We start from the raw sequence: 11,673 nt of genomic DNA, 5'->3' as shown, positions 1-11,673 counted from the left end.
CTCACTGTTTTTTTTTTCAAACCTTTCTACCTATTCTCCTACTTCTTTCAAATCATTGGGAGCGTTACTATTTTTAAGAGTCTAACGAGGATGCTCGGGCATGCAGGACTGCGGGGAGTAGCAAATGAGACAAACCTGCACTGAAACTGAAGATGCAGACTACACACTACTTCTGTTCCACCTGCCCCCAGGAGCAGAGAGCCCCGGGGGCTGAAAGTGAGCACCTTACAAGATAGAAGAAAGAGTTGCCTCACTGGCAGCTGCTGATGCTGCTGATGCTGCTGTCCAAGCAATCGTACAAATTCTAACCTAATACGGAAGAAAAATGTTTTGTTTTGTACAGTTTGGGTAAGAAAAAAAATTGTGCATTTAAAAAAATGTAGAAAATTTCAGCAGTGACTAGTGCAGTGGTGGCCAGTAAAAATCCAGTTCCAGCCCGTGGTCATGGCTCCATCACATCCTGTCTCTCCTTGATGACTGCTGTCTACTCATGGTCCTATCTACTGTAGGTAGATAAGGTAAAGAAGAGATAAATATACCATTTTTCCATTAAAAAGACTTTTTCAACCAAGACTTTTCCTTCCTCACAGTAAGAAGTTGCTCTGAAATGGCCAGTATATTTCCAAGGCTGGTTGTAACCCTCATTTCCCCCTTCGTGGGGACAACACTGGACTTGTGTCCAAGCCTTTTTGTAAACCTGCAAAGACGGGGTTCAGCCAGAGGATGGAAAAAAAGTCAGGTGAAAGAAGATTATGGTTTAGTGTCATTATTGTCATTTTCAAACAATACTGCCTTATATGACTTCAGAGTGGTCACACAGGTCACGTGCTCATCAGTAATCAGCTGTCAGTCAGCTGATAAGAAGTCAAAAATCACCGTTTCTTCACATTTGCAGACATTTGAGTTGACGTTTCTCACCCTGAAGCTGCTAAAACTACTAAAACATGTATTTAATTGAAAAATGAATTTATGATAGTTGCACTCACAAAAGAATCCCAGGGGAGTTCGAAAATTTCACTATCAGGAGAATTTCAAGGGCACTTTTAGAGTCAGATTCCTTTGACTGCCTGAAACATCTGACGCAGGTGACAGCAGTGGATTTTAACCTGCATTCAATGACATTTCCATTAGCTTTTAGTAGACTGCTAACACACCATATTGGTTTTTTTTTATTTGACCTCAAATCTTCATTACTTTCTCCCTTTCTCGCAAAACCAGAGAAACCCTGCTCAGCATCGATGTATAATATCTAATTATTCATCTCATTCTCCAGGAGACATAAAATCATCAGCAGGACTTTCACCACTTCCCATCTTCTTTAATCTGTACAGATGTGGAAGTGTTGAAATGAGACGATGCAGTTTTCATTTCCACACAAGGATTCATAATTTAATTCCTGGACAATTTCAAGCACAGAGAATATTTTTTATAGTTTTTGTAATTTTTTTCCTGGTGTAAAATTGCTTTCATAGCAACGACAGAATATGAAAATACTATGGAAATCATCACTGTGCTGAACTCGCAAGCGTCTCTTCCGTGCACGGCGAGCACTTTGGTATCTGACGAGTCATGTGAAATCCAATATCTTGCTATTTACACAGAGGTCACACAGAGTCCATTTGATATAATCTACTGTGTCTTCTGTGTCATATAAATAACTAATGCTCAGAGGAGACGGGGCCCGAAAAAAAACCCTCCCTTCTGTCGGTCAGACATGGAGACCCTTTCAAAGCCATTTAGCCACGCTTTCAATAATTCTCAGTCAGCAAATAAGACGAACGAGGCTGGATCTGTCCAGGATGAATTATTCAGGGACTTAATGAAAGTGCACAGGGCTAAATTTGTTGTAAATGGTGGCTGTGTGAAAGAGTGGGTGATTTGGAGGCAGCAGAATAGCTGTAAGGTCACAGAATATCATTATGAATAGATGTAAAGCTGCAGCGAAACGACTGCTCCCCAAAGGTTAATGCCACAGACAGTTGACATGACACCACATCCATTTAGTCTGAGCCGGGAGAGCTTGTACTTTAAGGTGTCCTCTTCCTGTGCTACATCATCACCGTGACAACCACAAACGATGACTAATTACAGCCCAGACAGACATTAGAGCCCAGAGAGAAAAGATGGAAAATTCAAAATGGCTTTTTTTTATATATAGATCACTGGTCCCCAATTTTGTTTCATCTGCGGACCGGCAGTGCTGCGACAATAAAAAAAAATCCTTTATACTTTATTATGTTAATATTGAAGTCTGAAAGATGTATTTTTTAGAGAAGTTGTTAGAAGAAAATGAAATCTAAATTAAGCAAATGAATAATTCTTTCTCTGTGGCCTGGTACCGATGGACCCACAGACAAGGGGTTGGGGACCACTGTCGTTTTTTCCGACATCAAATATAGAAATATATAAAAATATAAATATATATACACATAGAGAGAGAACAGCCTGGATATAAGCCACACCCATCGTTAAGTTTACTGGATGTTTTATAATACATCATCAAATACAGGCCACACCCCTGCAGTGTTCTTTGTATATACATATATGATGACATCATCATAGAATCACCAAATCCCTCTGACACCTGGTCACATTTCTTTAACATTTACAATTTTGATAACACAGGTGAAATATTAGACCAGTGACGGTGGAGCGGCTTTTATTTTGGTCCATCCTACCATTGTTCTCCTGTCGACTCCAGACAACAGTGTACAGACAACACACTTGACCTCCTGAGCTCTGAGGGAGGAGGACCAGACCATGTGGCTGCAACGATCTGGAAGAAGAAGAGGAGGAATACGAGGAAGATGCTTCAGTTTTCTGGTGAGTCAGGGCACATTTTAAAAGTATAGGAGTTACAATTATTCAGCCATTTTTTGGAAATTCTAAACTAAGACAGCATGAATGCTAAATGCTAATGGTTAAAACAGCTAAAAATAGTAACAAAATGTGAACTAAACTAAGATAAGGGTTCAGGAAGTGAAATGAAAAAAATAATGTATCAATTATATAAATATATATATATATATATATATATATATGTGTGTGTGTGTGTGTATGGACCAAAAGCCAATTATGTTAACGGTGGCTCCACTGGTGTTGTGAGATGAACCAGCAGGATCCTCTGAACCAGTACACATCAGTGTTGTACCGACAGCATCAGTATCAAAACCAACCAATTAGGAAAGTGTTCTCTGCTCTGCATCACCACACCACACATAACTGTCCAAGAAATTCTCATCTCTCTGAAGAAAGAATGTCTGCTGGCAAGAGCGCCCAACATCTGCTGTTTCCTGTTGCTAAGAAACCAGAGTTGTTATGGGTCTGTATCAGTGATGTGCTGACCTTCCACCAACTTCACTGGTCTTTGAAGAGGACCCTGGGATCCAGACTGGCTGCTGGGGCTTTCACACTTTTCACAGGCTGCTGAAAACTCCGATAAGGCAAATATGAAAATATGTATAATCCCAGAAAACACACACACACACACACACGTGCATGCTGGTTTGTGTGTTTTTTGAGTACTTCAAATAGACAAAATACATTCCCTACTTGGCTGAACCTAATCTACAACAAACTATGAATAATCCTAATTCTGAATCTTGAACCTCACATTCACTTCATCTTAGTGGGAATGATAAAATGTCCCCACAATCACAGCATTTTCAGAAAAAAAAAGAAATTGTCCCCACAGGGCTAGCTCCACCAGAACACATACACACATACTGATGTGTAAAATATGTTGTTTGTTTTTTTTTACGTGGATGCTGCTACTGCTTCACTAACCCTTCTTCATGCTTTGCCTTTTTAAAATTCCCTTATGGCTGATTCGATTTTTTTTCCCTATCTGTCAGAGCTTCTAAAGCTGTGGCTCCATATTCGACCGTCTGGTCAGTTTTTCCAGGTGGTCATTTATGTTTGGGACCTGATAAGTGGGGGTGCATTTCTCCAGGAGCCACAGTCTGATTTAAGGGGAACTTATGGTGGGTAATATTTCCGACCATGTCTGTACAGCCCACTGAGGTGGGAACACATAACACAGACTCCTTAACCAATCAGGACGCAGCAGGAAAAGTATGAGGACGAGGATGAAGCAGGACAGAACATCTTTAGCATAATAAATATTTTTGTTCTGCCCTGTTGTTTTAGAGTTGATACTTTGTTAGAATTTTACACCACAATTAAGAGTCATTTGAAATTCTAGTATTTTGTCAAAATGTTAACATTGGGCAGTAAAGAGTAGACGTCAGTGTTAACACAGGAATGGTGGCATGTTGAACGGTGCTGCGGTGGTCTAGAAAAGGGGAGAAAGGTACGGAACATTATTTGTAACAACTGCACTGTTGGTATTTTGTATCCCGTACTTTGTGAACTCCAAATCTGAAGTATAACATCAATGTATTAAACATCACCCTGTACACACATCACCTGGATGAAAGTATCTTTTAACTTTACAGTACTTTAGATAACAGTGACCAAAACACTATCATTGGACTATTTATTGAAATACAAACCACATCATAATTAACTGCAGATACAGATGCAGTACTTCCAAATACAACACTGTCCAGCATTAATTATGATTCAGTTCAATAATTTAATTTTTAACGCTTTACTTTCCTTTTCCACTTCTGTTATGTCAGACTCAGACATTAGTTCTCGGCAGACTAAAGGATTTTTTTTTTACCCACTGACTCATTTCAATGTTCTAATCCTGATATTGTAAGTGAAATATTACACCACTGACTGTGGAGGTGGGGTTTTATTTTGGTCAACATTGTTCTCTGCGTCGCCGCCAGACATCAATGCACAGACAACACACTTGACCTCCTGAGCTCTTAGTTTTATTTAAACAACATGAGGGCAGGAAGAGAAGACTGACTCCCCCCGTCTCCCCCTCCACCCCCCACATCCAACTGGGAAGTGATGCAGTGTGTGTCCCCAACTCACATGTCTGGCTCCTAGCTACAGTTTCCTGACCTTTCTCACTCTCCATGCTCCCTGACCTCTGTGAACCCTGACCCACTGGTTTATGCTCCAGGATACAGAACACACAGAGTGAGGAGTGTCAAATCACACAGGCCGTCAGCTGTGTAAGGCTGTGACATTATCAGAGTGACAGAGGAGGAGCAGATTGGTTCTGCCTTTTAGAACAGCATTAACTTATTGGCGGTTCTATAGGATCCACGGAATGTCAACAATTGGTTCCGTCTACAGCATGTCCACCTACCCTGGCTGCTTTGTACCCACGGGAGGTGAGGGTGTCCTCTCTGTGGTTCCCTGGAGCATGGCTGTCAGGGACACCTGTCTGCTGCGGCGTCTCTCTGTGTTCTACTGTCAGCACGCTGCCAGGCTACACCAAACTCTGAAGGCATGAGTGGGGGATGGGGGGGCCGGGGGGGGGGCTGCAGCCGTCATGCTGTGTTCTTCTGTGTCCAGTCCCGGCCTCGCTCCAACTGCTGCAGCTGCCAGCTCATCTGTCCCTCTGTCTCCATGAAGACATGGTTGCTGTGCTCTGTCAGAGCTGAGGACACACTAGGAAATAGTTTTGCCAGATTTCACCCACAATTCCCAGGCGGGAGTGCTGCTCTAGTTAGACACAGACAGCATGGCTAGATGGCACAGACATCTTAGAGTGTGTCACAGGGAACAGACCTGCTCTCAGCTGGAGGCTGCTGAATCTGGACATGGTCACGTCGTCAGGACAGATTAGTGACACACGGGGTTGGTTCACTTGTCTTTGGTTGTTAAGGAAATCACAGAGTGTGTGGTAGTGTGTGTGTGCATCTTCAGCTGTGAACTTGGATGAGAGGTGAACTGACAGTTTCCTAGAGAAACATTTCTAGTGGTTGAGGTTAAGCTTGAGGTTAAGGGTTTGACAATGTTAATGTCAAAGTGAAGTGCTCACAAAACACTAAAACCAGTGTGTGTGTGTGTGTGTGTGTGTGTGTACATCTACCTCCCGGAGTGACAAAGAGGTCGGCTCTAATTAAAATCAGCATTTGCTGCCTCAGAGAAGAGTAACCATCGTTGTGGAGACGCAACAGAGCTGTAGCTAATGAAGAAAAAGAAGAAAAGAAGAAGAAGGGACTTCAGCTTCTCTCATTTTCTCGGTCATTATTCTTGGTCATTCGGACTCTCTCATTCTTTATTCCCTGCTCCCTCATTCCTACCCTCACCCATCCATCTCCTCCCCCTCCGTCTCCCCTCTCAGACTCTTTACTTATTCAGCAGACCTGTGGCCATTCCTGTCCTGCTTCCATGTTTTTTCTCCCTCCTCTCCCAGTGTCCGTCTTCACCCTGGTTTTTTCCAGTTACATCCTTGAACCAGTCTTCACCTCACAACTCTGTCACGGATGGTGATGTAAACAATACCCTTCACCTCCCCCTCCCTTCATCCTCCTCACCTCCATTCATTCATCCATTCATTTATTATTCTGTGATGGTTGCCCTCAATATTCACTGACCAGTATCTATATATTCTTTTTTTCATTTTTTATGCATTTGTTTGTTTGTTCCTTTAAATTAAAATTTGTCACATTTTACAAAAACAATTTTAAAACCTTTCTTTTATTTTTTTTTTTACTATTTCTTTATTAATTTATTTAATAATGAATTAATTCAATTCCAATTCATCTGAAGACATTTTAATTGTGTATTATTTACTCATATGTTTTCTAGCCTGTAGCAGTTTCAGGCCGATATTAATTTAAATGTGATTCCATATATTTGAACTTTTTAAATTAGCATTTTTTCTACTCTAACTAAAACTAAAACTAATGTAAACTATGTTTTTCTTGGAATATTACTTTACATTTATTCATATTACAATCTGAATTTGTTTTTATGTTTTACTTCAGTAAAAGTGTCCTTATATCACATGATGATGATGGTCTGAAAAAACTGATTCAAAAGCCTGTATATTGCATATATTACAGAAATAAAATACATATGTAGAAAATGTGTCATGACTACAACTGATAAGACAAATCCATCTTATCTCTCTGACACTGGTTCTCTGTGTTCCTGCAGATATACCACAGAGTTAATCACATGCACTGCAAACCAAATGCTGGCACAGACTGACACACTGTTATGATGAGAAAACAGATTAAAGACCTGATCAGATTTGACAGGAAGTTTAAATCACACAGCTTCAGCCCACAGCAGCAGGCTGCAGACAGACAACACGTATGACATGACAGCTACAGTTACAGTTACAGTCCATGGTTTCATCAGCCGCTCTGTGAAAATTCTGTCCTGCCGTTCTGATAATGACGACGATGTTTAGGAACCACAAGGTCAGAATCACAAACCTGAAGAGAAATATTTCACCTCGACTCCGCTAAAGTTGTTATTCTTGGCATTTGTAGTATTCCAGATATTTCTGGATATTTTTGTTCAGATCATCAGTTTGCAATCTCTTAGCCCACAATTGCTATCGCTAACATTTTCGGTGGCTAATTTTAAGGTTTGTTTTGGCTAAATTAAATTTCCCTTTGCCAACATTTTTATAGTTACATCTGAAGTTATTTTTTAAAATGTTTTAAAATGTTTTTTTTAAATTTCAAACATTTGCTCAGAACATTAAATTTTTAGTCCTACTTATTAACTGACTCTTTATTTGTTTATTTATTGACTATTTATTTTATACATGTTTATCAAATTTTAATGATTTTATTATGAATTATTTATTATTGTTATTATTAATATTATTATCATTTTATCATTTGGCTAGATTATGGCTAAATTGTAGTCACTGTCATGCCCATTCTTAGCTACTCCTGCTAACTTTAAGCTGTGTCTGTTTTTATTTCACCTACTTTTGGTGACTAATTTGATTTGATAACATTTGGTTGTATTTTAAGTCATTTTAAATTTATTTGATATTCTTTTTACAAAGTTTAAAATCTGTCTATTTTTGTTTCATTTATTAAGAAAATTTCACATTTGATGTGAAAGACACTAACTAGCTGTGGGATAAAGAGGTCTATTACTTTTACCTCCAGTCTACACTTGCATTTAGAATATGCTTTTGTAATGACGTATGAAGGCAACATGAGTTCTCTAGGAAATAACGTAGTATTTTTGCATAATATTGATGGTTTCCATAGACAATATAAATATGGATTTATTCAGGCAGGATGCCACTAAGTTGAGGGTTAGAAATGTACAGCAGTCACTGAGTAAAAGTCATGTAATAATAAGGAATTCCTTAGCTCTCATAAGCGACTTAGCAGATGTCCTTGGATAAATATAACTATCACTGATGATGATGACAATGAAAAGCTCATGTGAAGAAATCCATCATTCAGTTCTGATACTGACACAAATGTCTTATTGTCTGGTCGACTGAAAAAAAAACACAAGGTCATGAAGTAAATTATCGTCCTTCAGCTCGGCTCCTTTAGTTGTTGTTTTTGTCTTGGCATAAAGTGTTGTGTCTGTGCTGCAGTCAGTGAGTTCCTGAAGATGTAAACCACTGCTGGTTGGGGGTGTCATTTAAAAACCCGGCGTGGTCATGCAAGTAGCATTTAAAATGTTTTTTTTCTTTCTTTCTCACAATTATCTCCTGTTTACTCCTATTTTAACATTTAACCAAGTATGAATTTGTCAGGAAGCCAGAGATGTTCTGTGGGTGAACTCTGACCTCGGTGGTTTGTGGATCTAAGATGGGAACAACCCAAACAACTTGAACTGTTTTTGACAATGAGTCCCTGGTCGGCTTCTTTTTCTTTCTTTGTGTTTTTGACTAAACTTCATTAGAATGGTAAGAAAAAATCATTTAGCCAATCTTTAGCTACTTTGCTATATTATATGTGTATTGGCAAGAATCTGGCAATACAGCGGCAACAATAAACAATATTGCGATATACTGCAATACCATGGGCACGACAATATATTGAGGTTTTTTTAACAAATTGTAGGACAACTGTCAGCATAGTTGCTAGAGAAGAAATGAAAGAATTTAACAAATTAAATAAGTAAGATTGTCTGACTCAAAGTCTCAAATACTGGCAAATATACGCAGTCCCTCTTCAGGAATATGAACATTTGCATGGTAATTATACAGCGTGGTAGAATATCGATACAGTATCGTGTAATGAAACATTGCGAGTATTGATATTTTCTTACAACCTTATTATATATACATGTTTTTCTCAGTATGTTTTGGCTTCATTTTGTCTGCCTATCACGTAATAAGCACTATTTTTGATTAAATACGTCTGTAATTACGTTTGTAATTCCTTAGTGGAATTTCAAATGTTCAATGTTAAATAAACGTAGAAGTTAACGTGTCTTCCTGTTAGCAGAGGTAGTTATCCATATCATACCCTGCTGATAAATAAATTACAAGCAAAATGTCCATCCTTTGATGAGGATGTGAACCTGTTCAACTCCATCGCTCACACAGAGTGTTGCCATGGATCTGAGGAGACGTAGTTAGCCAACGTTTCAGAATCAGGTCCAAGAACTGAGCTGGAAGTTTGAGTGAGTTAAAAATAGTTCCAGAGTGGAGGCTGACAGTTCCTCATGAGGCTGTAAACACTGGTCTGTCTGTGATTCTTCTCACTGATGAACATGTGAAATGATGAGCTGACTCATTTACATACTGGATATGAACTCCACACAGGGTTCCTTCACTTGATCAGACTCAGTGGTTGGTGCCTCAGGTGGAGACGTCTCATTTGGGATTTTACTATATTTTGGTTTACTCTAAGCTATTTCGGGGCTAACCTTTAGCCAATTATTTTTCTTTATAGTTCATTTGAGCTGTCGCTGTGTTTTGTAATCGTGAGGTCAAACACCAAAGATGTTTTTTAACTTTACCACAAGATCTTAGTTTAACTAATTTGCTCAGATTCTATGGCATGGGCTAACCTTTAGGCACATATTTTTTATTGAATTAATTGGAGCTAATTTGCTTTATTTTTCTCGTAGCTTTGATTTTTTATTTAAGTTTATTTAGGTTTAAACTTGAGTTTGTCTCGATTAAATTGTTTTTTGTATATGTGTATTCAGATTAAATATGTTGGGTTTTTCATATTTCTTTTGAACTAATTTGCAGATAATATTTTGTAGCTAACTGTAAGCTGAAGGCTTAAAGAAAACCTAAATTAACTCTATGGCAGTGTTTCCCAACCTTTTTTGAGCCACGGCACATATATATCATCAGGAGAAACTCCACGGCACACCACAACAACAAAACTCTCACAAAAATTACATGTAATAAAATATAATAATCCTTTAGTTAAAATGACCTCGTAAATGACTAAAATCTTGGCCTGTTTAGTTGAACACAATGCTAATATACTGGCAGGAATTGAAGAAAGACACTCACAAAGATCTTCTTTAACAGCTCTGATTAGCTTTTGTTTTAGTTTTCACAACCATCTGCTGCCACCTAGCAGAAGAGTATTTAATTGTTCTACCTTTCATGCTTTGACGAACAAAGAAAAATTATATGCAATAAACAAAAAATAGTTTTCAGCCCAATTAAGTGAAATTGTATAATTTTCCACGACACACCTAATGATCTCTCACGGCACACTAGTGTGCCACGGCACAGTGGTTGGGAATCACTGCTCTATGGCATGATCTGCAGGGACCGTCCTGAGGCATTTCTGCTAAATTCTTACAGTGGTTGATGGAAAAACGTGACAAAAAGCCGTTGGGTTTCTGTAGGGTTCCAGCTGGGATCAGGGAAAGGAAAATGTGCATGTGCATATGGATTTTTCTTTTTTATTGTTTTAAAGGAAAATGGACAAAATTAACTGGAAGACACAGTTTAAAATTGTCCCCATGATCTACTACAACAGCGCCCATGCAGGTACTCACCTGTTGGGATCAATAATGTCTGTCAGAAACGCCTGCCGGCTCTGTAATACTCTGTAATATTCATATTGAGCTGTGCTAATGACACTATTTACCACCACCACAGGGTCGTGATCACAGTTTCTCTCTGGAAACATCTAGTGTGCTATTAAATTCTCCCACACGGAGCACAGACAGGGCCATAACCTGATGCCTGTCTTTCCACTCTCTTTCCTGTCCATTGGTCTGTAGAACCTGGAGGCGAAATCCTGCCACTGCACCACTCTCGCCCCTTGTGGTCTCATTAGCAGCTGCCAAAATGACTGCAGACAGTTTCCTGCTCTCTGCATTTCTGTTAAAACTTCAGTTCAAAATGTTCCAAACCTTCTCCTTCAGATAAAGGGATGAGTTAGTTCTTCCTCACCAAGCCGAAGACCTCCGCAGGCCTGAGAAAAGTGATTTTCACTGTGCTTTACCACCACCTACTGGGCTGGAGTGTGTGCATTTGTTTTAAGTAATTTGCTATGCTATTTAGTCTGTAATTCATTTATCAAATTAGAGGGGTTGAAGTACTGGTCCTAATCTGAAAAAGGCCCATTAAATTGAAAAATTTGGATTTTGTTACGATTTAAGCGGTAAAAGCATCGATAAATGTATCGTGTAGTACCGTCTGGCACCGAAAAGGCTATGATTTTGGACCGTATCGCCCAGCCTCGATTATGTCACGACATTCTTCCACACAGTTGCGGGGATCACATGGTGCCAGTGGTTCCACCACACGATGGCCCTGTTCCTCTCCCTCGCCGAGACGCTCCTCCTCGCCTCCTCCAGCGCGAGGCACAGCCACGCTCCCTCCCT

The 11,673-nt window shown here is 39.4% G+C and overlaps 1 protein-coding gene across 1 annotated transcript in view; it reads left to right on the top strand.

The window, feature by feature from the left end:
* The first annotated feature begins 11,596 nt into the window (after window positions 1–11,596).
* Window positions 11,597–11,673, top strand: part of xylt1 (xylosyltransferase I) — a 71,308-nt gene continuing 71,231 nt past the window's right edge. The window contains exon 1 of the mRNA XM_025058488.1: window positions 11,597–11,652. Coding sequence (XP_024914256.1) covers window positions 11,597–11,652 — 56 coding nt within the window. The remainder of the gene's footprint in view (window positions 11,653–11,673) is intronic.

Source organism: Cynoglossus semilaevis, chromosome 9 (assembly GCF_000523025.1).
Source record: "Cynoglossus semilaevis isolate Cse_v1.0 chromosome 9, Cse_v1.0, whole genome shotgun sequence".
Lineage (NCBI taxonomy): Eukaryota > Metazoa > Chordata > Actinopteri > Pleuronectiformes > Cynoglossidae > Cynoglossus > Cynoglossus semilaevis.
This window is presented reverse-complemented; position numbering and strand designations above follow the sequence as displayed.